The sequence below is a fragment of the Oncorhynchus masou genome, chromosome 13 (genome assembly GCF_036934945.1).
Source record: "Oncorhynchus masou masou isolate Uvic2021 chromosome 13, UVic_Omas_1.1, whole genome shotgun sequence".
NCBI classification, from domain to species: Eukaryota; Metazoa; Chordata; class Actinopteri; order Salmoniformes; family Salmonidae; genus Oncorhynchus; species Oncorhynchus masou.
The window spans coordinates 17,430,184-17,457,357 of NC_088224.1; the positions used below are offsets into that span (position 1 = coordinate 17,430,184).

The 27,174-nt window shown below is 41.8% G+C and overlaps 1 protein-coding gene across 4 annotated transcripts in view; it reads left to right on the plus strand.

Annotated features, from left to right (window-relative positions):
- The first annotated feature begins 1,733 nt into the window (after nucleotides 1–1,733).
- Nucleotides 1,734–27,174, plus strand: part of LOC135551825 (nuclear pore complex protein Nup153-like) — a 31,229-nt gene continuing 5,788 nt past the window's right edge. Inside the window, exons 1-17 of one of the 4 annotated variants that reach the window (XM_064983059.1) lie at nucleotides 1,734–1,878; nucleotides 10,913–11,126; nucleotides 17,011–17,298; nucleotides 17,540–17,700; nucleotides 17,900–18,028; nucleotides 18,937–19,053; nucleotides 19,540–19,584; nucleotides 19,660–19,713; nucleotides 21,964–22,092; nucleotides 23,516–23,701; nucleotides 23,937–24,056; nucleotides 24,277–24,381; nucleotides 24,496–24,580; nucleotides 24,678–24,779; nucleotides 25,012–25,581; nucleotides 25,823–26,014; nucleotides 26,191–27,030. In XM_064983059.1, the coding sequence (XP_064839131.1) occupies nucleotides 1,801–1,878; nucleotides 10,913–11,126; nucleotides 17,011–17,298; nucleotides 17,540–17,700; nucleotides 17,900–18,028; nucleotides 18,937–19,053; nucleotides 19,540–19,584; nucleotides 19,660–19,713; nucleotides 21,964–22,092; nucleotides 23,516–23,701; nucleotides 23,937–24,056; nucleotides 24,277–24,381; nucleotides 24,496–24,580; nucleotides 24,678–24,779; nucleotides 25,012–25,581; nucleotides 25,823–26,014; nucleotides 26,191–27,030 (3,415 nt within the window). In that variant the 5' untranslated portion in view covers nucleotides 1,734–1,800. The remainder of the gene's footprint in view (nucleotides 1,879–10,912; nucleotides 11,127–17,010; nucleotides 17,299–17,539; nucleotides 17,701–17,899; nucleotides 18,029–18,936; nucleotides 19,054–19,539; nucleotides 19,585–19,659; nucleotides 19,714–21,963; nucleotides 22,093–23,515; nucleotides 23,702–23,936; nucleotides 24,057–24,276; nucleotides 24,382–24,495; nucleotides 24,581–24,677; nucleotides 24,780–25,011; nucleotides 25,582–25,822; nucleotides 26,015–26,190; nucleotides 27,031–27,174) is intronic. The other 3 variants (XM_064983061.1, XM_064983060.1, XM_064983062.1) reach the window with 3 other exon arrangements.

Below are 27,174 nucleotides of genomic sequence, written 5' to 3' on the forward strand. Positions count from 1 at the left end.
AAAATGTAATCTCATTGTTGTCAGTGGATTTATTACTGGAGTGTTTGAAAAAAATATATTTCCATCAATTTCCCATGCTTTGTGGATTGAACAAATTACACTATGACAAAAGAATGCATGCATACACATGTTGTTGGTTTTATTCTAGTGCAACTGTTTGTATTCATCAATGGTGGAAAAAGTACCCAATTGTCACACTTTAGTAAAAGTAAAGATACCTTAATGGAAAATGACTTAAGTGAAAGTCACTCAGTAAAATACTTCTTGGTTTTAAATATAATTACTGGACCAAACATTTTTTTTTTTTTTTAGCATTATAAAAAAAATTTTTTTTACATTAACAGCTCGCCAGGGTTACACTCAAGGATGACCAGGGATGCTCTCTTGAATTAAACATTTTTTTTGTCCTGCTTGGCATTCAAAGTGTAACAAATACTTTAAAGTGTCAGGGAAAATGTATGGAATGAAAAGTATATTTTCTTTAAGAATGCAGTGAAGTAAAATGTGTCAAAAATATAAATAGTAAAGTACAGATTCCCCCCCCCCCCCAAAAAACGACTTAAGTAGTACTGTAAAGTAATTTTACTTAAGTAATTTACTCAACTGGTATTTACTTATTTTTCACTGGGAAATGTAGGCGATGTGACATTAAGCCTGTTCATTTCACTTGTCAATCAGGGCAATGTCCGATATGTTTGATTATTTATGTAAAAAATGTATATTACACATCAATACAGGGACATTCCTGTGAATACAATTAATAAATAAAATAATAAAACACCAGACGTGTACATCATTTAGATGTGACAAAGCAATGAGACATTAACAGACATTCAGAGACATGACCTCTAATTTTTCCAACTTTATAAAATTGTAATATTTCAATGAAATAAAAAAAAATAAAAAATATGGAATTTTCCTACCCCTGTTGACATTTGTGAATATAATTATTTGGCCAAGACAATAATGATGTTAATAAAATAGTTATGATCGGCATTACAAGGATAAGCATAATGCCATTTAACATCATCAAAGGTAAACAGGTAATTTTGGAGATTTTACACACTACCATAGTTTACTGGAATGGTGGCATGAAACAAATAAATGCTCTATAGATTCAGAATCAGAGGAACAAAAAACACAAGGCACTTTGTCAAATTTGAACCTTTTGTACAATAAGCCCTTAACAGGCTAGATGGAAGAAAATATTTAAAAATAAGTTCCTTTACCTTTTGGGATAACTGGACAATTAAGGTAAAAGGTGGTTGCTTTTGACCATAGCATGGGTTGGCCAATACCATAGCAATATATTGAATTATAATCACCAAAAATGACTAAACTGACAATCGTATCCACTTATTGTTGATTTTTTTTATTTATTCTAAAGGTTCAAGTCATTAATTTGTAAACTTGGAAAAGTCGGAACAACCTGACAATATAACAAAGTGTTCTGAATAAGTCCAAGTATATGAAGTGGAATTGCTTTGCAAACCTTAATATATTCTCTCTGAGTAATATTAACCTGAAATTGACCAATAAACTCATCAAACTGCAGAAACTCCCCTGTGTTTAACAAATCACATACAAAATTAATATCCTTGTAAAACCTAAGGCCTTTGAAAATGGACATTTCAGGGTTGGTAGAGGAACACAAGCGTGATTAATGCCTAAACTACATTTCCCATAGTTCTCATTTAGGTGAAGCTTCCTTGTATGAGGGTATGTTGGGGGACTGAGCGCGCTGAACTCTATGATATGACAGGACGACTATCTGGCGGCTAATTGAGATTCAATCTAGCCATGGCTGCCACGGGTGGAGGGAAAATTAGAAGCAGAAGATATCATATCGCTTCTAAACCTTACGCCAAAAGCAAACAGGTAAATTAAATGACCATATTCGGATGGATGTTCCACAGTGAAGGATAGCATGTAGTTTGTTAACAGTTGTCTTTTCGCTCTTGTGTTATTGTTTTCTTTGAGACATTTTTGTGCGGCCTAGTCTTAGCGCTCATGGCCTCCACGCTGTGTCAAGCTAGCTAACTAGCTAATTTAGCAAAGTGATAGACATTTAGCTGGTTCGGGGAACAAGCTAATATTACCAGCCAATATCTGTTAACAGGTGTGTTTCTTTTTAAGACAGTTACTGTAAGACTAACGGCAACCATACTTATTTAACAAGCTGTCGTGTAGAAATATTGAACTTTACTAGGTTAGACGTAACACTGGCTTCTTGTCAAGTTTGCGTACCAGCTGCGTAGCTATGCACTAGCAAGTAGTTATCTAGGTTATGATGCTAACAGCTAGCTAAATGTACAAGCTAGGTATCATTTGTTAGCTTTTCATTGTCTCGCTGCCAACGTCATGGTCATGTAACGTTCGTTATGGCATATCATATCAGTTCTTTGTGGCTTACATTATCTAACTTTAATCAAAGTATTTAACTATATATTTTCTATGCTTTTAAATACAGTCGGCAGTGGGGTATATTTCCGTTTCTTAGCCGTTTTGCTAGATACAAGTTGCTAGCTAACGTTAATGTGTAGTGCGCACTGTGATAGTTAACGAGCTCGGTAACGTTAGTTAATAATTCCAGTATTGTTTTAAGTCAACCCACACGGTTGACAACTAGCCTCTACTTGCTTAGCTAGTGAACGTTACGATGGGGTAACAATCTCACGTTACAAAGCAAAGGCAACACAAATACAATCAGTAAACTAACGTTAACTGTCAACATTAGTCCGTGATGGTAGCTATTCAGTCTGTTATTATATTTCTTGAAATCAAGGCAATATTATGACCTGGTTTTGTTCATTTCGAAAGGGGCATAAATGTGAGGCGGTGTGGAAACGTAACCAGTCGTAGCCTGGTGAGAACACACCACAAGAAAGGCGGGATACATATGCACGGAGCAGTGTCACTCGATCCCTCTACGTTAGTCGTCCTGCTTGCTAGTTGTAGGCGATTTTGTTGTTGTGTCGCTACAGTTAGAAATTGGAATATCTATGAGTAGTAGCTAACTTGTCCTGCGCTGTTCTTGATATTTATATAGCTACCTAGCTAATTTCTTATTTATCTAGCTAGATAACGGCAGTAAACTGCAAAAAGTAACGTTACTGGGATTTATTGGACTGTTCATCTGATTTTGTGACTTTTGCAGGTAAATTCAATACAGGTCCCACTTATTTGACTTGCAACTAGTCTGTTGGATGGGATTTTAGAATGACTGGTCATGGCTGTCCATGTTGTTTAGAACAGGGTCATTCTAAGTCATATCATTATCCAGATTTTCAGGACCATTAAATACCTTGACATGAAATCCCACAGTAGATTTTCATTGTCTTCAATACATGTCAGTAAATATATTTATATATTTTCATATGACAGGTAGGGACAATGCACCATTTAAGAGTTTCAAATAAATTAATTGTATTAATAGTCCCTGGGCAAAGACAGGAACTGCTACATTGTAGTGATGCACCGATACATATCTGATATTTTCCTTGCCAAAAAAACAAACATATAGATTTACAATTTTATCCAATTTTAGCATTCTATTACAGTTAAATAGGTAACACGTGGATGTAGCGGTCTAAGGCACTGCATCTCATTGCAAGAGGTGTCGCCACAGTCCCTGGTTCGAATCCAGGCTGTATCACATCCAGCTGTGATTGGGAGTCCCATAGGGTGGTGCACAATTGGCCCAGTGTTGTCCGGGGTAGGCTGTCATTGGAATTAAGAATTTGTTCTTAACTGACTTGCTTAGTTAAATAAAGGTTACACACCACAATGACCAAAAATACATTTTGATGGCATTTACCTATGTCCCCATTACCAGTAAGACATAATCAAAACCTATTTCTTTCACTTACTTTCTGTGCTGTTTCGTTGTTCATTTGTTCAGTCGTTTCATTTCCAACCAGGATTTCTCATACTATGGGGTCTTTGCATATCAAATAACACTTTAACATTAGTGTTATTTGACCTGAATATGACTGCACGTCACATAATAATTTAACGTGTTCATACATTTTTCTACGTAGTTATTACACATTGATTGCGCTATCACTTGTATTTCACATGTCAACGATTCATCAACATTTATGTTATGATGCTTTTAAAGTTGTCTTGAGCACCTATAGTGATGGTCATAAATAAAAGCTAGCTAGCTCATGGATGCAAACAATGTTCTTTCCCATAAACATAGCAAAACAAAATCTGTTTCAGTAGCTATATTTAGCTAACTATATAGATAAGTGTCATCTAAAATAACCCTAATTTATAAGACAGTTCTTATTTGATTAATGGTGGTTGGACCATTTATGTGAAGCTAGCCATAGTAAGGATTAGCCACAATAGTGGACTTTGCAGTTAGTCTTCAAAATAAAAGTATGTCATTGACATTGATGCAAATGAATACAAATAGTAGAATTATGCCATAATTGAATAGATCATGAGGTTGTAATGTTCTATAAAATCAATAAAAGACAATAATTTGTTAATTTGACAATCTGTTAATCTCACTGATGTATTATACTTTAGAATTGCATTGGGGGTATACTTATTTCACTGTACAGCCTTACCCCATGTCATTATGTCATTGATCCACAATCCATAGGTATCAGTCTACCATCCTTCCCTGCCTGTCTAAGGTCTTTGAAAGCCAAGCCAACAAACAGATCACTGACCATCTCGAATCCCACCGTACCTTCTCTGCTGTGCAATCTGGTTTCCGAGCCGGTCACAGGTGCACCTCAGCCACGCTCAAGGTACTAAACGATATCATAACCGCCATCGATAAAAGACAGTACTGTGCAGCCGTCTTCATCGACCTGGCCAAGGCTTTCGGCTCTGTCAATCACCATATTCTTATCGGCAGACTCAGTAGCCTCGGTTTTTCTAATGACTGCCTTGCCTAGTTCACCAACTACTTTGCAGACAGAGTTCAGTGTGTCAAATCGGAGGGCATGTTGTCCGGTCCTCTGGCAGTCTCTATGGGGGTGCCACAGGGTTCAACAACGCCTCCTTCACTCACGCCGCCAAACTTACCCTAGTAAAACTGACTATCCTACCGATCCTCGACTTCGGCGACGTCATCTACAAAATAGCTTCCAACACTCTACTCAGCAAACTGGGTGCAGTTTATCACAGTGCCATCCGTTTTGTTACTAAAGCACCTTATACCACCCACCACTGCGACCTGTATGCTCGGCTGGCCCTCGCTACATATTAGTCGCCAGACCCACTGGCTCCAGGTCATCTACAAGTCCATGCTTGGTAAAGCTCCGCCTTATCTCAGTTCACTGGTCACGGTGGCAACACCCACCCGTAGCACGCGCTCCAGCAGGTGTATCTCATTGATCATCCCTAAAGCCAACACCTCATTTGGCTGACTTTCCTTCCAGTTCTCTGCTGCCTGTGACTGGAACGAATTGCAAAAATCGCTGAAGTTGGAGACTTTTATCTCCCTCACCAATTTTAAAAATCTGCTATCTGAGCAGCTAACCGATCGCTGCAGCTGTACATAGTCCATCGGTAAATAGCCCACTCAATTTACCTACCTCATCCCCATACTGTTTTTATATCTTTACTTTTCTGCTCTTTTGCACACCAGTATCTCTACCTGCACATGACCATCTGATCATTTATCACTCCAGTGTTAATCTGCAAAATTGTAATTATTCGCCTACCTCATGCCTTTTACACACAATGTATATAGACTTACTTTTTTTTCTACTGTGTTATTGACTTGTTTATTGTTTACCTCATGTGTAACTTTGTTTTTGTCTGTACACACTGCTATGCTTTATCTTGGCCATGTCGCATTTGTAAATGAGAACTTGTTCTCAACTAGCCTACCTGGTTAAATAAAGGTGAAATAAATAAATTAAAATACTCAGTGACAACCAGAGAACATTAGAGTCGTAGCTCTTATTGAAGATCTCTGAAAAAACTGTGAATTGAGCCACATTTATTGTCAACCTATGGGAATAGTGTTCAATACACAAGGAAAAACAATACTGCGTGGATGTTTTGGTCTGATAACTGAGGAGGACATGGGGGAAAATGTCTTGGCTATCAAGTAGACGGATACCCCATTTCATTGATCCCCAATGTTTAGGTAAAGCTGTACAGTGCAATATGAATGTCAATACAATCAATAAGCTGACTGGTGAGGGGATTTCACAGTCACAGTCCCGCGATAAGAGCTACAACGCTAATATTTGTGTAAACTCTTCACAATTGTGTTCTGTGTAGATCGAGTAGACTGATACCCCATTTCATTGCTTCATATTCCAACCTTGTTTAACATTATCTAGTCTAAATATGGCATGATTCCACCAATTGTAGTAACCGTCTGCTTGACTGTTAATGACATACATTTTATTTTGAAGGCAAACCGCAAATTCCTCTTTTGTGCCTAATCCTTATTGTGGCTAGCTTCTCAGCCCGGTCCGGTCAAGTCTCACTAGCCAGATTAAGATAGCTGGCTGCTTATAATGTTAGCTTTGGGCAACAGGGTTAAGTGGCTTGCTAACTATTTCTTTTTTTTTTTAATGAAGTTCAATTTCAATAGGCAAACAACAAGTGGCTACCTAGCTAATACTTAGTCACAAGGATTCCAAAATCATTGCTAAAAATAATGAAAATGACTACAGTTTCTACTGGTCATTGTTTTCAGGCTGGTTGTATTGGTGCTAGCTAGGTACCAAGCTAAAGCTAGCTACCCCAGAAGTCGTGGTGGAACAAATTATGCTTTATTACCAACTGTATTGTAAACACATCGTTCATGGTCGGTGTTTGCTTGTTTGCAGACTTTTGTACAGCTTTGATAGTGCTGCTGATAGTAGGGGTGGTGCTGGGTTTGCACGTGCAAATTCATAACACACAACATTCTATAATAGAGCTGTGTTATTTGACGTGTATCTTTTTTGAAAATTGAATTAATTACATTATCTTGGTGTTAATTAATTTTGCCTTTGAGTTGCCTCGCTGAAATGTTCTTACTCTTTCAAATGACTGCTCGACTTGTTGACTGCTCGATCCACACAGCAAGCATTTTGGGTTAGGATAGGAATACTGTGTGCCACGTGTGCAACCTTTAGCGTGGCATCATGATGTCATGTTTGACATCAGGCTGATACCGATGTTGACATTTTTAGCAAATATCGTCCCATTCCAATATGTTCACTGATATATTGTGCATCCCTGCTAGATTGGTCATCAGAAAGTGGAAGCAGAGTCTGTCAGCAGTAATAATAAAGAGCATGTGTAGGCCAAAGCAAACTAGTGGAATATTTGACTTGGAGTTCACTTTAGACAAGTGAACTCAAACTTCCAGTTGGGGTTTTGTTTGTGCTTGTTTGGGCCTACATGTCAGCTGATTATTCCATTTGTTTCATTGGACCCCACAAGCATAAATTCTCTCCTATCAACTGGGAAATGCCTGAGAGGGAAGCAGTAGACCTACTCACTTTTAAATGTAAACGTTTGGAATGGTGTCATCACAGCAGCTTTTTTCAGGTTACTGGAGGGAAAAACACGAGCGAAATCACAAATAATTTGGGTTGCAGGGGGGATTTCCAGTAAACCTACTCTCACTTTGTCTGCCATATTGAACTGTGGTGGACCAACAATGTAGCTACTCTTAACTTTGCAGATAGATTGGACTTCCCTTGACCGTGCATGACCTCCCTTGTAGAATCCCCCCCCCACACACACACACCTTTGGTACTGATATAGGAAGGCCTAGTAATCTTGTTTAAACATGTGTGGTCTCTAGTCAGGAAGTGAGTCATGGAGCTAACCACCCCTAGCTCAGGGGCATATTGTGGTGTTGTAGACTCTTCCAGTCATGTAGGAACTCATAAACCTTGTATTTGTGTTTGTCTGGTGCTACGAGCTAGTGTTGACAGAGGGTTTGAAATCAGGCAGCTTTAGTAGTGGTCCTTAATTATGAGTTATGGTTGTGCTGGCACATGTAACAGGACAGGTGTACATTCAACTGCTGCTCTGTATTACTGTGCAGTGGTTTGAAATGCACATGCAACTTTGCCTTTTTTTGTATTTGAAAAGCGTACAGTCAGTCAGACTCATTGTCCAGTTTGTTGTATAGGCTAGCAGCTCTGGTTCACTTGAAATTCATCTGTCAATTATACACCGCCAGACCCTATTCACCCTCATCTCACTGTTTCAACCGCACATAGAAGTGCTTCCTGGGAGAACAACAAGAGCAGCATTCTGGCACGGTCCTGTGGTCTCATGGCCACATTCACAGGAGAAATGCACAGTCCTTAAATCCGTAGAATCACAAGAGCTGCGTTCAAAGGCATGCGAGCTCTAACTGGCCCTCAGAGAGGCTGGGCCTGGTACATGGGTTAGTTAGACTTATCTAGAGTGATTGTTTACACTGGTCAGTTTTTGGTAAAACACTGTGGATTTAGTGTGGACAGGTTGAATAGCAGATGCACTGCGTGACTGGTGCTTTTTACAGATAAGCAGAAGTGGAGTGGAGGATATGGTCGTTATCAGGAGTAGAAAGCTACCAAGAGTAGACTAGCCAATGTACATGTGAAGTGGTGCAAGCAACATCATTTTTACTTCCCTTGTCCTCTGTTTTGCTCTATACTGCTGCAACAAAAATGTACTCAGACTTGAGGTTTCTGCAGAACCATTCTAAAAGGACATTTTAGTGTCGTTAATGGAGCTGGGTAGCACTTAGGGACTATCTTGTATTGTGATATTGGTTTAAAGACCGGAAGCATGTCCATCGTAGGCTTAGATCTACTGTAGAAGATGGGTGTACTGTTATTGCATTATTAACTCCAGTACCAGGTCCGTGCTGCATCAGACTCCTGTCTGGCCCACTGTTCATTAGTCAAGTTTCCATTGACCCAGGTTTATTTGACAAACGCAATGTCGCAAAAAAAATAAAAATACATTTGCGACGTGTAATAGAAACGGCAGCTACAGGAGAGATGTTCTGAAGATCAAACATTTTTATCTGTTCGATGGGGTGGGTTTGTCTTTTCTCAAATTTACTTGCGACAAATGATTGTAAAATAATTGAAGGTATACGGGGCAAAATGTTATCAAAGCTCCAGTCTCTACATTTAATTCTAAATGCCTACTCCTTGCTTAATCTTTCAAGAATGCCTGACTTGCTTCGCATTGCTTCACCATCAAATTATTTCAGCTCTACTGAAAGTTTCACCATGGGCTGTGGCTATACATTGGCAGATGAGAATTATTAGAATATTTCAAGTATTAGTAAATTCTTGCATTCGGTAGCCATGATGTGCTTTGTAAGGCTGGTAATGGCTCACATAAACAGCATCATCCCAGATACCTTAGACCCGCTTCAATTCGCATATGATGCACAGATGATGCAATCTCTATTACACTGCTCTTTCCCACCAGGACAAAAGAACAGCTATGTGAGAATGATGTTAATTGACTATAGCTCAGCGTTCAACACCATAGTTGTAATCACTAAGCTAAAGACCCTGGGACGAAACACCTTTCTCTGCAACTGGATCCTGGACTTCCTGACGGGCTGCCCCCAGGTGATAAGGGTAGGCACCAACACATCTGCCACGCTGATCCTCAACACGGGTGCGCGCTTAGTCCCCTCCTGTACTCCCTGTTCACCCACGACTGTATGGTCACACCAAGACAGTTGTGAAGAGGACACGACAACACCTTTCCCCCTCAGGAGACTGAAAGGATTTGGCATGGGTCCCCAGATCCTCAGTTTGACAGCTGCACCATCAAGAGCATTCTGACCGTTTGCTTCACCGCCTGGTATGGCAACTGTTCAGCATCTGACCGTAAGGTGCTACAGGGGGCAGTGCGTACTGCGTAGTACATCACTGGTGCCAATCTTCCTGCATCCAGGACCTCTATACTAGGCGGTGTCAGAGGAAAGGCCAAAATATTGTCAGTCTCCAGTCACCCAAGTCATAGTGTTCTCTCCTACCGCAAGTCAAGCAGTACTGGAGCGCCAAGTCTAGGTCCAAAAGGCTCCTTAACAGCTCCTAACCCCAAGCCATAAGACTGCTGAACAATTAATCCAATGGCCACCCTAACTGTTTACATTGTTCCCCCCCTGGTGTTTTTTACCCTGCTACTTACTGTTTTATCTATGCATAGTCACTTTACTCCTACCTACATGTACATATTAATTTGACTAACATGTACCCCCACACATTGACTCAATACCGGTACCCCCTGTATATAGCCTGTTTTGTTTCAATAAATATATTTTTTAACTATTTCTTGAACTGCATTGTTGGATAAGGGCGTGTGAGTAGGCGTTTCACTGTCAGACCTGTTGTATTTGGCTCATGTGACAAATAAAATTTGATTTGAGATTTGATTCTATCCATGCTGGCTTTTGCAGGCTACCTAAGACATGAGACAGATAGGTGGGAAGGCATACAGGCTGTCGCCAATTTATTAATGTTGATTTACCTAAATGGTTAATGGAAACACTTCAACCCCTTCATTTTTATTAGACACTGGGTATTAGCAAAAAAAATGTTATTCTTTGTTGTGACATCATTATATTCAGCTTTTTCTATCGAAAGAAGACCATTTAAATGGAAACACCGTAGCAGATAATTGTTGCATTTATTTTCGATGTTGACACAATCACTGGACAAGTTAATGGAAACATGGCTACGAAGAGCTTTTAAGTAAGGCTTTGCTTGAGAGGAATGACTTTAACGTGCACCCACTGCTCTGTCTCTCGATCAATACCAAGTAACACATACCCCTCAACACATAACAGTAGATGTTCATCATTATGGTTTTTATTTTCTCATTAAATATCAACCCATTGTCCTAAAAGTCTCCCTCCTTCCCATTTCTCTCTCCCTCCACTACTATCTCTGCCCTTTCCTCTGTTCACCAGCAGCAGTCGGGCCTGATTAGTCGAGTGACAGACACAGTCAAGAGCATCGTTCCTTCTTGGATGCAAAAATACTTCACAAACGGGGAGGCTGCAGAAGGGGGAGGGGCCAAGTTGGGGGAGGAGCCGAACAGTCAGGCCCCTCCTAATGGCAGTGAGGAGGTAGAACCCCTTCCTGATGGACGGGACTCTGCGGAGCCCGCTACCAGTAATACAGGTGAGCTGACATGGCATATTATACAGGATATCAAATATATTCATGCTATATGGCAAAGATCTGGCCCATTGGTGTCGTAATATATTTTCATATATTTGATCCTTTGTTTTTGGATTGTGTAGCCTAATTCCAGTTGTTGTATTTATTATGGATCCCCATTAGCTGCTGCCCGCTCTTCCTGGGGACGGCAAAATATAAGGCAGTTATACAATTATAACAACATTACAATACCTTCATTACAGAATTCACAACACACTAACTTTGTGCCATCAGGCCCATACTTCACTACAGGTCAAAAGTTTTAGGACACCTCATTCAAGGGTTTTTATTTTTTGTTATTTTCTGCATTGTAGAATAATAGTGAAGACATCAAAACTATGAAATCACACATGGAATCATGTAGTAACCAAAAAAGTGTGTTTTTATATTTGAGATTCTTCAAATAGCCACCCTTTGCCTTAATGACAGCTTTTCACTCTTGGCATTCTCTCAACCAGCTTCACCTGGAATGCATTTCAGTTAACATGTGTACCTTAAAGGTTAATTTGTGGAATTTCATTCCTTCTTAATGTGTTTGAGCCAAGATGGTCCTATTTGGTAAAATACCAAGTCCATATGGACTATGGCAAGTACAGCTTAAATAAGCAAAGAGAAACAACAGTCCGTTACTTTAAGACATGATGGTCAGTCAATACGGAGAATTTTTTTTAATTTCTTCAAGTGCAGTTGCAAAAACCATCAAGCGCTATGATGAAACTGGCTCTCATGAGGACCGCCACAGGAATTGAAGACCCAAAGTTACCGCTGCTACAGAGGATAAGCTCATTAGATTAACCAGCCTCAGAAATTGCAGCACAAATAAATGCTTCAGAGTAACTGAAGTAACTGACACATCTCAATATCAACTGTTCAGAGGAGACTGTGTGAATCAGGCCTTCGTGGCCTAATTGCTGCAAAGGAACCACTACTAAAGGACACCAGTAAGAAAAGACTTGCTTGGGCCAAGAAACACAAGCAATGGACTTTAGACCGGTGGAAATTTGTCCTTTTGGTCTGGAGTAGGGGTCGACCGATTAATCGGAATGTCCGATTAATTAGTGCCGATTTCAAGTTTTCACAACAATCGTAAATCGGTGGTTTTGGACACTGATTTGGCTGATTTTTTTTTCAAATTTTACTAGGCATTTTACTAGGCAAGTCAGTTAAGAACACATTCTTATTTTCAATGAAGGCCTAGGAACGATGGGTTAACTGCCTTGTTCAGGGGCAGAACGACAGATTTGTACTTTGTCAGCTCAGGGATTCAATCTTGCAACCTTGTGGTTAACTAGTCCAAAGCTCTAACCACCTGCCTCACGGGGAGCCTGCCTGTTACGCGAATGCAGTAAGAAGCCAGGGTAAGTTGCTAGCTAGCATTAAACTTATCTTTATAAAAAAATCTATCATAATCACTAGTTAACTACACATGGTTGATGATATTACTAGTTTATCTAGTGTGTCCTGCGTTGTATATAATCAATGCAACGCAGGGGGATGATTTAACAAAAGCACATTTGCGAAAAAAGCATTATCGTTGCACGACTGTACCTAACCATAAACGCCAATGCCTTTCTTAAAATCCATACACAGAAGTATATATTTTTAAACGTGCATATTTAGCCTGGCTCGTTGCAAACTAATTTGCCAGAATTTTACGTAATTATGACATAACATTGAAGGTTGTGCAATGTAACAGCAATATTTAGACTTAAAGATGCCACCCGTTAGATAAAATACCAAACGGTTCCCTATTTCACTGAAATAATACATTTTTTGATTTCGAAATGATCTTTTCCGGATTCGACCATATTAATGACCTAAGGCTCGTATTTCTGTGTGTTATTATGTTATAATTAAGTCTATGATTTGATAGCAGAGCAGTCAGACTGAGCGGTGGTAGGCAGCAGCAGGCTCGTAAGCATTCATTCAAACAGCACTTTCATGTGTTTTGCCAGCAGCTCTTCGTTGTGCGTCAAGCATTGCGCTGTTTATGAGTTCAAGTCTATCAACTCCCGAGATTAGGCTGGTGTAACCGATGTGAAATGGCTAGCTAGTCAGCTGGGTGCGCACTAATAGCGTTTCAAACATCACTCGCTCTGAGACTTGGATTGGTTGTTCCCCTTGCTCTGCAAGGGCTGCGGCTTTTGTGGAGCGATGGGTAACGATGCTTCGAGGGTGGCTGTTGTCGATGTGTTCCTGGTTCGAGCCCAGGTAGGGGATGAGAAGAGGGACGGAAGCTATACTGTTACACTGGCAATACTAAAGTGCCTATAAGAACATCCAATAGTCAAAGGTATATGAAATACAAATGGTATAGAGAGAAATAGTCCTATAATTCCTATAATAACTACAACCTAATTCTTCTTACCTTGGAATATTGAAGTCTCATGTTAAAAGGAACTATCAACTTTCATATGTTCTGAGCAAGGAACTTAAACGTTAGCTTTTTTACATGGCACATATTGCACACTTACTTTCTTCTCCAACACTTTGTTTTTGCATTATTTAAACCAAATTGGGTTCATTATTTATTTGAGGCTAAATTGATTTTATTGATGTATTATATTAAGTTAAAATAAGTGTTCATTCAATATTGTTGTAATTGTCATTATTATAAATAAATTAAAATTGTCAGATTAATCGGTATCAGCTTTTTTTGGTCCTCCAATAATCTGTATCGGCATTGAAAAATCATATACGGTCGACTTCTAGTCTGGAGTCCAAATTTGAGATTTTGGTTCCAGCCTCCATGTCTTTGTGAGACGCAGTGTGGGTGAACGGATGATCTCCACGTGTATTTCCCACTGTGAGGCATGGAGGCGTTGGTGTGGGGGTGCTTTGCTGGTGACACAGTCAATGATTTATTTAGAATTCAATGCACACTTAACCAGCATGGCTACCACAGAATTCTGCGATGATACGCCATCCCATCTGGTTTACGCTTAGTGGGACTGCCATTGTTTCTCAACAGGACAATGGCTGTGTAAGTGCTATTTTTACCAAGAAGGAGAGCGATGGAGTGCTGCATCAGATGACCTAGCCTCCACAATCCACCGACTTACACCAAATTGAGATGGTTTGGGATGGGTCGGACCGCAGAGTGAAGGTTAAGCAGCCAACAAGTGCTCAGCATATGTGGGAACTGTCAAGTGTGCAAAGCTGTCATCAAGGCAAAAAGTGGCTATTTGAAGAATCTCAAATATAAAACACTTTTTTGCTTACATGATTCCAAATGTGTTTTTTCATCGTTTTGATGTCTTCACTATTATTTTACAATGTAGAAAATAGTACAAATAAATCATCCTTGAATGAGTAGGTGTTCTAAAACTTTTCACCTGTAGTGTTTCTAACACACTATCCATGTGTACGTGTGTCTATAGTGCGTATGTTTGTGTTGCTTCACAGTCCCTGCTGTTACATAGATGTATTTTTTTCTATTTAAAAAGAAAATCTGATTCTACTGCTTGCAGCAGTTACCTGACGTGGAGTAGAGTTCCATGTAGTACTGTGCGCCTCCCATGATTTGTTCTGGACTTGGGGGCTGTGAAGAGACTTGGGGTGGTATGCATGGGTGTCCGAGTTCTGCACCAGTACTTCAGACCGCTCGGTGCTTTCAACATGTCAAGACCTTTCACAAATACAAGTAGTGATAAAGTCAATCTCTCTACTTTGAGCCAGGAGAGATTTACGTTCATGTTGTTGTTTGCTCTCTGTGTACATCCAAGGGCCAGCCATGCTGCCCTGTTCTGAGCCAATTGCAATTTTCATAAGTTCCTCTTCGTGGCACCTGACCACAGGACTGATCAGTAGTCCAGGTGCAACAACACTATAGTCTGTAGGACCTGCCTTGTTGATAGTGCTGTTAAGGTAGAGCAGCGCTTTTATTATGGACAGACTTCTCCCCTTCTTAGCTACTGTTGTAAACTGTCATGGTCAAAATACATTTTTACAATCCAGGGTTACTCCAAGCAGTTTCGTCACCTCTACTTGCTCAACTTCCACATTATTTATTACAAGATTCTGAGGTTTATGGTTTAGTGAATGATTTGTCCCAAATACCATGCTCTAAGTATTTGAAATATTTAAGACCAACTTATTCCTTGCCACCCAATCTGAATAGAACTGCAGCTCTTAAGTGTTGCAGTCATTTCAGTTGCTGTAGTAGCTGACATGTATAGTGTTGAATCATCTGCATACATAGACATTGGCTTTACTCAAAGCATGACATATCGTAACCTCTTGATACTACCCATCCCGTATCCGGGATCGTGAATACAGCCTCAGGCTCATTACCATAACGCAACGTTAACGATTTCTGAAAATCGCAAATGAAATGAAACTAATATGCCTGCTCTCAAGCTTAGCCTTTTCTTAACAACACTGTCATCTCAGATTTTCAAAATATGCTTTTGAACCATAGCAAATCAAGCATTTGTGTAAGAGTATTGCTAGCTAGCTTAGCATTTTGCGTAGCATTTAGCACGCAACATTTTCACAAAAACCAGATAACCAAATAAATAAAATCATTTACCTTTGAAGAGCTTCGGATGTTTTCAATGAGGAGACTCTCAGTTACATAGCAAATTTATAGCAGTTTCCTGAAAGAATCTTTGTGTAGGAGAAATCGCTCCGTTTTGTACATCACATTTGGCTAACGAACCGAAAATTCAGTCACCAAAACGTCAAACTTTTCCCAAATTAACTCCATAATATTGACCGAAACATGGCAAACGTTGTTTAGAATCAATCCTCAAGGTGTTTTTTCACATATCTCTTCATTGATATGCTGTTCGTGGAAGCCTGCTTTCGTCTCAGAATACCATGGAAAAATACCAGCAGCTGAAAATGACGCACCAATTTCGAAGGAGGACACCGGGCGGACACCTGGCAAATGTAGTCACTTATGGTCAATCTTCCAATGATATGCCTACAAATACGTCACAATGCTGCAGACACCTTGGGGAAACGATAGATAGGGCAGGCTCATTCCTGTCGCATTCACAGCCATATAAGGAGACAATGGAAAACAGAGCCTCAAAAATCCTGCTCATTTCCTGGTTGCAGTTTCATCTTGGTTTTGCCTGTAGCTCCTGTTCTGGGGCACTCACAGACAATATCTTTGCAGTTCTGGAAACTTCAGTGTTTTCTTTCCAAAGCTATCAATTATATGCATAGTCGAGCATCTTTTTGTGACAAAATATCTTGTTTAAAACGGGAACGTTTTCATCCAAAAATGAAATACTGCCCCCAGAGTTTCAAGAGGTTAATAAAGGCCGGAAAAAAATAAGGGGCCTAGACAGCTGCCCTGGGGACTTCCTGATTCTACCTGGATTATGTTGGAGAGGATTCCATTAAAGAACATCTGTGTTCTGTTAGGCAGCTCTTTATCCACAATATAGGAGGTGTAAAGCCATAACACCATTTTTGTGCAGCAGACTATGATCGTTAATGTCAAAAGCTGTACTGGAGTCCAACAAAACATCCCTCAATCTTTTTATCATAAATTTCTCTCAGTCATTTGTGTAAGTACTGTGCTTGTTGAATGTCTGTCAATTTGTTTACTGTAAAATCGCATTGTATTTGGTCAAACCACAATTTTTTTTCCCAAAAACTAAGGGTTGGTAACAGGCTGATTGGTTGGCTATTTGAGCCAGTTAGGGGGGGCTCAACTATTCTTAGGTAGTGGAATGACTTTTGCTTCCCTTCAGGCCTGAAGGCGCACACTTTCTAGTAGGCTTAAATTGAAGGGGACCCTGGAGAAGGGGGCCCCCTTCATTGCAATTTTGAAGCTCAAAATATGGATCAACCCATCTTAACCCTAGTAATTTCTCCTCCACCCCTCCAGAGCCTTCGACAAGCAGGGTATCCCTGAACTTCCAGGATGTTCTGTCGAGGCCCCCCCTCAATCGCTCCCACCTCAATTTCCACTCCCTGGACTCCACCCCGGCCCTGGGGAGCCCAAGCTCCCTTTTCTCCCAGCCCTCCACCACCTCTGTCCCCTTCACTGGGGGCCCCTTCGCTGGGGCGTCGACAAGCTTCTCCCTAGTCAAGGAGATCAAGGACAATAGCTCCCAGCACGAGGATGACAATATCTCCACCACCAGTGGCTTCTCATCACGCGCATCAGAAAAAGGTAGTGTGGATTGTGTGTGGTAAGAGTACTGAATCACGTTTTCACCATGAACAATCCTGATGAGTTCCAGAGTCAGCACAATATATTTTAATGGTTGAAAGTGGCTTTGGGAAATAATTTCCCACATTTTGAAAATAACATTTTAGCATCCATAGCCAGTACTACTGAAATTCAGTCCTTTGTTACATATTTGCATGACACAAGTTTGAGTAATCACACAATGTCTCTTCTCTGTACCCAGATGTACCAAACTTTAAGACCACGTCGCTACCCCAGCTCTGTTCTCCGGAGATGGACCGGCCCCAGCAGTCCCAGTCCAGTCTCAAGAAACCTGCATTCAACCTGTCTGTCTTTGGGACTTCCTCCACTGTGAGTGTCAGTCAGTCAAGTCAGTCCTCCACTGTGAGTGCCAGTCAAGAGTCCGCAAACTCTAACGTTACTTGCTTAGCTATCGATGTTAAGGTGATTTACTTTGACCAGCTGCAATAATGGCCGATTCGTTACATGAAAACCTGCATACACACACGTGGCTTGGAAACTGTTGCTTTTTCACCGTTATGATTGTTTGACATGCAGCCTCCATGTTTTTCTTCTCCACTAGTCCACATTGAACAGTTCAGTGCTGAACTCCAGTCAGTTGGGGGATTCCCCCTTCTACCCGGGGAAGACTACATACGGGGGAGCAGCTGCTGTTAGAACAGCCCGCTCACGCACAGCCACACCTTACCAGGTAATGCTCCCCACTCCACTACAACTCACAAGTGTTTTCCCTATTGACTTTCTCCTAGGCAAGAAATATCCCCCCTCCCCCAAAAGCAATATTCTGGCCTGCCAGCACCAACATTTTAATTTCGAATGGATAGGAGATAGAGCTGTGATGCCCTGTGCTGAATGATAATAGATATTATGTTAGTCAGGGGAAATGGAGCTGTGATCTGAATAATAACAGATAGGTAATAGTATGTTAGTCAGGGGAAATGGAGCTGCAGGGGAAATGTTAGAGTTGAGGAATCTGCTGTTTTATATTGAAAGTGAAGTGTTATTTTGTTGCCTCAATTGTATGATCGGGGTGTGCAACTATAGTTTTCCTTCACAGAAAACACATTAATGCAACACATTCGGCAGAAAATAGCTCCACAGAAGTGCATCACTATTTGGCTTGCAGCCACACAAGTAAAATTGCTTTTTTGCAAAAATGATGCATGGCCGTCATATTTCTGTTTAAGTCCAAGAAAAACATTATTTCTATGATAATCTTGCATTTTACCACAACTAGGCTGGCTACACTGAGCATTGTCTGCTGACAGAATGCACATTTGTGAATTCTCATCCGAGTGGAGAGGTGCAACTGAAGCACACAATTAGTCTGATGCTTTGCAGAAATTACAATAACAACCATTTTAGATCTGTGTTTTTAAAACACAGCAATATATTTCTTATGCGTGATCTTTTTGGTACAGGGTATTAACCTGCAGGCACGACTTGACCAAAGCTCTGCCTTTCCACCACGGCTGTTTTATTAACCTGGCATTCATTCAAACCATGTTTGCCATTAAACACTTTGTGGCAAAAGGGTTTGTAGGAAGTGCTTCTCTATGTAAATAGAATGTGATTGATTGATGTGTATTTCCCCTCTAGGCTCCATTGCGGAGACAGATCAAGGCCAAGCCTGCTGTGGCTCCGCCCTGTGGGGTGACCAGCGCTACTGCCCGACGCATCTTACAGTCCCTGGAGCGCATGTCCAGCCCCCTCGCTGTGTGTACCAATAAAGTTGTTTACATTGAATTAAATATGGAACCCTCAGATTCGCATGAACAGGGGCCATTTCATTTTGGCACAATGGCTACAGAACCATCTGATAGTAATGTGTTGTATAGATCCTCTGTGTATGTAGTATTAGTGTCAGCTGTTAGGCCTACATTTCTGTCGAAGCCATTTGTGGTGGTGAATCCTCACAAGGAAATAATGTTTACGTGTCAAGCAGTGGAGGCTGCTGAGGTGAGAAAGGCTCATAATGGCTGGAACGGCGCAAATAGAATGGCATCAAACACATGGAAACCATATGTTTGATGTATTCCACCCATTCCTCTCCATCCATTATCATGAGTCCGTCCTCCCCAATTAAGGTGCCACCAACCTCCTGTGGTGTCCACTTGGCTACTAAGCTATGGTAAATATTTCTGTATCTGTAGGAAGTTATTTATGGTAACAAATGCATCATTTGTGTGTTTGTCTTAACAGGATGCCAAGAGAATCCCCTCTACGGTGTCCTCTCCCTTGTCAAAAGTAAGTGCTGTGGATTAATTTCTTTTTTTTATTCTCAATTGCTGTCACACAGCTCACATTTCTTATGTCCTGCAGTTCCCTGATGGCAGCACTCTGGACCTTTCACATTTCCAGGCCCCCAAAAAACGGGTAAGTGTTTGAGACACCGACCCTTTATCATGGACAATTTGCTCATGTCATTCATTACAGTAAACTAGAGAAATGTAAATTTTGAAATGAAGTACGTTTTCTAATGTGGATGATTGTGAATGGGACAATTGATAGCTACAACAGTCAAAAGCCTTATTCGGACGTGATTTCGTTTTACTGGAGGAGGTTGGGTAATTATGTGCTCGCGCACAGAACACCACAGCTGTAATTTCAGTCCCGTCCGACTCTTTCATGTCAGTTATTTTTACAGCGTAGTAATTCCAGCTAGATTGTTCTGAATCCCGTGCGATTCGACATCTGTGTTTTGAGAGAAATGTCTGAGTTTGACATGTGTTGCTCACGATTTGATCAAGAAAACAATAACTGATTCAATAAATTGAGTGAATGCTGCCCATAACTTTATATGAAGGGCCTACATCTACCAACTTTCACAGTGAATACTTTTGTTCATATGTTTTGTGGGTATTAATTGAATTTCGCCAAATTCATCAATAAAAAATATTGCGCCTATGTAATGTAACCCTTGCTGTTAATAGATCGCAAAGCATCATACAACTGACATAAAAGTTAGGAAATAAGCTACATTTCTCATCCATAGCCTTAAAATGCATCTTGGGTGCAAGTGCACTGTTTAACTCGCATCTGAAGGCATTAAGGACGTACAGCGGATCGCTAAAATATTCAAATGATTATGATCACACTTCCTCAATTAAAATATTATGGCGACACGATACCAAAGATTATATGGTTTAGAAACTAGGGAACTAAGCTGGAGATATCAGTGTGGCCCTATCACCTGGACATGTTGAAATATCTTCGCCTAGAATAAAAACCTCCAGGCTTCCGTCATAACTGTCAATTAGAGAGAAAAAAGAAAGAATTACAGGTGGCAGTTTGGGGGGACAGACATCCCTTCCGAATCGTCTGCCGTAATGGACATTCTGAAGTAATAATTATATAACCAACGTTCTGTAGTAATAGTAGTCCCGTGGGACTAGGGCTAAAGTAGTTTTATGGGTAGTAAAAATAAACGTAGCATTCTATTTATTTTTATTGTGATAATTCAGTAGTTTTATTGTGACATGGATTTTGGTCCGTATCGCCCAGCTAGTGTTCATCTTCGAAACCCCAATACATTATCTCTTGACACTGACAGCTGACCTTACGGCATTTCAAACCTGGGTTAGTGTTCTCCAGCTGTTAGTCCGTAATGTTACAAACCCCCAACAGCTAACATGCACAGCAGCAGCTGAAAGGTCTTGAGCCAAACACTATTGGTTAGTTTGAAAAGTGCTGTCACTAGCTCCTCCTAACCTTCTTCCAGTATTGCCGTCTGCTGGCGTGGCGCGTCTGCAGTAGTTAACAGGTGTGTCAGCCTGGGTCAGAAGATCACCTCTGCTCTGCCGTGTTTATGTCCTGTATGTGATCTGGCGTGTGCTAAAGTAAGCGGGCATTTGTTTGAGTGAGTGTAGAGTGTGTGCGCTGCGATCTAGCGGGGTCCATTTTTAGTTATGTTAAGGCTGGATGGCCGTCAGTAACTGTTAAATGGTCCCAGCTGTGGCAGCTGGTCACTAGAACATAAGAACAGCCCTTAGCCGTGGTATATTCGCCATATACCACACCCCCCTCGGCCCTTATGCTTAAATATAAACATTTACATACCCTGTCAGTAGCGGTGGGGTTGTCTTCCAATACGCTCATTCACATGGACAGGCACTACAAAGCCAGCCCTATTTGCCAAAGCTCGGGTCCTTATTTCATCATACCCGGAAGCTACAGAGACTGAGATGAACAGAAGGAAACAGTGCTGATTCAAAAAACTAAGTACAATAAACGTCACTTAAAAGAAACATCAAGGCCTGTCTTCGTATTCTTTATACCAAACTGTTACTGAAGGGAGGTAAGAATATGTGTAATGTATGACCTGAGATCGCTAGGTTCAGTCAATCAAATGTATTTATAAAGCCCTTGTTACATCACTGAAGTGCTATACAAAAACCCAGCCTAAAACCCCAAACAGCAAGCAATGCATATGTAGAAAGCAGTTAACTTGTGTGTCGACCCACATTGCTAGAATAGGTGAAAACGGAGCATGGAGAAGGGGGTGTGGGTGTGTTGGCTTACCAAATGCTGCCCACTGCCAGTGATGGACTTTTAAAATGTTTGTATTCGTGTGTGCCTGGGACACATTGTTTTGAGTATTTATGACTTTTCTGTGTTCCCCTCCAGCTGGACTCTCCCCTCCCCCCAGTCCAGAAGTTGGTTATCCCGGCTGCAGCGTTGGTGTCTGGGAGCCGCCCAATGTCCTTCAGGCCCTCTCTGACCCCCGGGGGCTTGACCCAGACCCCCGGAGGCACGGTGAGGACCCCCACCTCCAGATTGGTCACCTAATGGCTTCTAGGCATCCATACAACTACAGCCAACTAACTATCGATGTGTTGGATTTTCCCCCCAACTCGGACTGTCCATGGCTGTTTCTACATGTTGATTTGGGACCAATTATGATGTCCAGCAACTAGGGCTGGGCGACTATATCAAGTTAATTTGAAAATTGTTTGTCATGTTCCAAATGCCTGTCTCGCATTCATTTTTCGTTTGGTTTTATGTGTTTTTGTTCTCGTCTCCTTTGTGCTGTGCGCACTACACCTTCCCACTCGCACAGACACCAAGCCCCTGCCCTTCATCACAACGACCACGATAACTTCTTCCTCTGACAACGAGCAGTTTTAAACTCGTTATTTGAGGTTTGGTTCAAAAGAATAGGTCATATGGAGACAAACACTTAAACCTTATTTTACTGTAATGGAAGAGATGTCTGTAAATGTCTCAACTCCTGAAATGTAGAACAGAGCAGACCCTACTAAAACGAAAGCATCAATGAACATGTGGGAAATGAATGCGTGCTATTGCGGTACCACATACCTCTAGCAGCATCTTAGCCACAGGCTTAGTCGCTAGCTGTCTAGTCTGTGTTTTATCAATGTACAATGGGCATGAAAAGACGGATTTTATGTAAGGAATTGGCCACTCGTTCTCATTCTTAGAAATCTTCTTATCCAGGCAGGCCGCTGGATTTCAACATCTAAACAAAGTGAACAGGCTGTTCAAACAGTTGGTGACTGACAGGAGGGTGTGTTCATAATTCCACTGTCCTGTTTTGTTTTTTAGCAAGCAAGTTAGATCCAAGTTGGCTAGACTTTAAATACGTGGGCTTGATTGTTTGAGACTTATGTTAATGTTAAAAAATGCCTGCTACCAGAAGTGTGTCGTCATTAGTGGTGGTGCGTTGTTCAAAAATTACATTTTCATAGACATACTTGAAAGCCAGGTCAGTGATTATTGCAACAAAAAAAAGCACGTTAATTATTTATTTGATCAAAATAGTTTAAGTTATACTTGTGGAAGGCTTATTTGGTCTAGGTAGGATTTTACAAGCCCTGAATTCATTTGATTATTCCTGGCTGTTTTGAATTGCGGTGTATTGACCTTTGATTGTGAAACCAAGCTTATTTAGAGATGAAGAAAAACAGTATTTATACTTGTTTGAAAAAATGTAGATATGATTTGTAGGCTGTATAGACCTACCAACTGAGACCGGCTGATTCTTTTAAAACGCATTCATAGACTGTTGGTTTGGCTGTAGTTGGATAGATGTGTAGAAGCCTTAACAAGCTGAAGTTGTTTTATTCCAGATAGTTGCTTTCCAAATTAGAGCCAGTCCATAGAACCAGATGTATTTATGCTTCATGTTTAACCCTACCCTTTACTCCTTCCTTTCCAGCCCACAAGACAATCCCCTCTGATTCCTGAAGCAGTGGAGTATCCTTGTCAAAGCACAAGCAGCAGCAGCCTGCCCACCTACCCTCTGTCCAGCACTCCTGCAACCAGCAGCACAGGGCCAGGAGGAGGGAATATGAAGAGGGAGAGGACCAGCACAAGACCCTCGTCCAAACAACCTGAAGACGAGGTGGGTACACATCTCTTATCTATATGACCCCTTCTATTCTGTCTGGCGAGAAGTTTTTGATCCAGGCAATAAATGATTGGTTGGTTCTGAAATGTTTCTGGGTGGGTGGTTGGGTTGAAACCATTGTCTAATAGTGCAAGGCAATTATTGCCATATGCTGCTATGTGTAGTATAGATATTCTGGTTAATGTATAGTACTGCTAATGGTTTTCTACACTCTGACACCTCTCTTCAGATTGCTGAGCGACCGGCCCTGCCGGCCAACACCTCAACCAGTCTGCCCAGCTTCAGCTTCCCCAACCCCAAGCCTGTTGTCACTACCACACCTGTCCTGGTGGAGCCCGTCACTAACGAGGTCCGCCCAGCTCCATTTGACTGTGTCCCATAGGGCACCTTATTCCCTTAAAAGTGCACTACTTTTGGCCCAATAGGGCCCTGCTTTAAAGTAGTGCACTATTTAAGGGTGCCATTTGGTACACGGCCATTGACTTTTGATATCTTAAGTTGGCTTTATTTCAATGTATCCAAATGTGTTGTGTCCATCCTAATGACCATGAAGTCTGTCTTTGTTTCAGGTGCCACTGACTACAGCACCCTCCACCCCTCCCTCCACACCTTTCACTTTCTCCTCCCCTATTGTCATGACAACTGCTGCTAGCCCACCATCCTTTTCCCCGTCTGTAAGTCCCGCAGCATGAGTATACCTGCTATGATGACAGTTTGACCCCCGTAGAATATTGTTTCTGTTCTGACATTCAACAATGGTGAGATGCTGACCATCTTCTGTCTCTTAGTCTGGATTTATCTTCAGTGCACCTGTTGTGAAAACGGGTCTGTCACTATCCAACGGGAAGATGGTCACCCCAGTAGTGGCAGCCGGTAAGAGTGGGATGAGAACAAGATACAAGCCTTGATGTAAAGGGAAACCAATTTCATACCTAATGGTTGTCTTCTGTTTCCATTGGTATCTCTGTAGTGAAGCATGCTGCCAGTGAGAGCATGGAGGAGTTTGAAGGGCCGTTTAAACCAGCCAAGATGTTGAAACAGGGCAGTGTGCTGGAGCTCCTCAAAGGACCTGGTGAGAATGACGGCAACATGAATACAGAACCTTGACGTTTCTAGTAACGCTTTACCTGATCTCTCTCTTATACGACTTACAAGTCATCTGCCATCATTTGTCATTACTTATGTAATTTGTCGTGACAGTGTTGTGGCTATTTTTAATGGTGGGTTTAAATGAGTGTATTTTCAGTGTCTTTATATTCATTTCTGGTTTTAGGGTGGTTTTTAACCCCATCTCTTTCCCATAGGGTTTGCCGTTCCTGTTACTCAGACCTCCCCTGTCCCCAAAGCCCCCCAGGAGACCACAGTCCTGTCCACTGCCCCCTCCCTTGGGGACTTGTTCAAAGCGCCGACAGGCTCCTGGGACTGTGACGTCTGCATGGTTCAGAACAAACCCACTGCCACAAAGTGTGTGGCCTGTATGACCCCACATCCAAACTCTACTTTAGCGAAGACTGACAGTGAGCACTTCACAACGTTGTCCGGGCTGGAGGGTTCCACCACTACTACCGCTGCTGGTTTTGGAGCCCTGTTCACAAAGTCTGTGGGAAGCTGGGACTGTGACACTTGTCTGGTTCAGAACAAGCCTCAAGCAGTCAAATGTGTAGCCTGTGAGACAGCCAAGCCTGGGACTGGAGTTAAAGCCACACTGACTCTGCATGCCTTCTCGGAGGCTAAGACTCTGCCCACTCCTGCCCCCTTCTTGGGCTTCGGGGACAAGTTTAAGAAGCCGGAGGGGGCGTGGGAGTGTGACATGTGCATGGTGCAGAACAAGGCGCAGGACATCAAGTGTGTTTCCTGTATGAGCACTAAGCCAGGTAATGAGAAGAGGGAACAACCTGGTTGTTTTCTTTTGTTTTTGGCTTAGAAATGTTTTTTTTTTTCTCATTTTTCTTAATGTCTTTTTCTCAAGTTCCCATTGAGTGTTTGTCTCTACTGCTATCTTGGCCCACTGTTAATTTTGCATCAGAAGATCTTCAAGAAAGTACTTTAAAGAAATCTGGTGCAAATTGATGTTTACATTTTTGCTTATCGCTCATATCTTCATCTACCTAACAGGAGTGACGGCAGCGACTCAGTCTCTAACTCCCGCCCCTGTCAGCGTCACTCCTCTACTAGGCTTTGGGGCCCAGTTCAAGAAGCCAGATGGAGCGTGGGAGTGTGACGTGTGCTGTGTTCAGAACAAGGGAGCAGACCAGGCATGTGTGGCCTGTCAGACCCCTAAGCCTGGGGCTTTAGTAGAGCCTAAAGGTACGTACAGCTGTCAACTGCCATCTTTGTGTGTTATAGAGGCTTCGTTAGAGGGCTTTGTCATTGTAGCAAGATCTTTGATATTAGTGAGGAGAGATGTGAAGCCCGAACTAGGCTAAGGAAATTTATACAGAATACTGAAGTAGTTAATTAATATGATCCTCCGTCTCTTTCAGCATTCGGTTCTTCGTCATTTGGTATCCAGTCCTTGTCTGACACTTGCTCAGGGGGATTCAAGTTTGGCATGGGGGTGTCATCGGACTCGGCCTCTGGTTCTGGGGGCTTCAAATTCGGCGGCACCCTCTCTGACTCCTCTTCAGGGGGCTTCAAATTCGGTGCATCTGCCTCATCAGACACCACCTCAACAGACACCAGCAGCTCTGCAGGCTTCAAATTTGGCGGCTCCACAGAGGGCTTCAAATTTGGAGCATCTACTGCTTCCACCCCTGCAGCGGAAGAGGGGAGCAAGGCTGAAGCCCTGAGTATGGGTGCCGGGTTCAAATTTGGCATCAGCGGTGGGATCTCGTTCGGCACTACAGCAGCTGCTAGCACGGAGAGCAAACCCTCGGATGGAGGGTTCTCCTTTGGACTATCAAAACCGACAACCACCACCTCTACTTTAAGCCTTCCTGTCTCTACAGAGAACAACAGTGGAGCTTCTACAGAAACCACCACAACAGCATCAGCTCCTATTTTTGGGAAGCTGGCTGAGCCTCCTACCCTTGCCACACCACTAGGGGGCAGCATATATGAGGAATTGCTAGAGAAAGACAAGGACCCTTTCACCTTTGGGAAGCCTGAGAAGGAGGCCTCTATGGGGTCTGGGTTCCTGTTCAGTGCTGCTAGTAAAGGGGTGGAGGCATCGGCTCCCCCTGGAGGCTTTTCCTTCTTTATGGTAGATCCATCTGCAGACCAGCCCAAAGCACCTACCTTCACATTTGGGAAGCTGGCAGACAGCGAGACCCCAGCAGCAAAAGCCCCTAAGCCCTCATTCAGCTTTGGGCAAAGCGCTACAGGTGGGAGGGATACGCTGCAATAGTTAGTTCATGTTATTATTAACTCATTTTGTATTTGTCAATTCTTTAAATGGATGTTCTACTATAAAATTGTTATTTTTTTGTGTGAATGTACACACTGTCTGCACCTAAACCAATCATTCT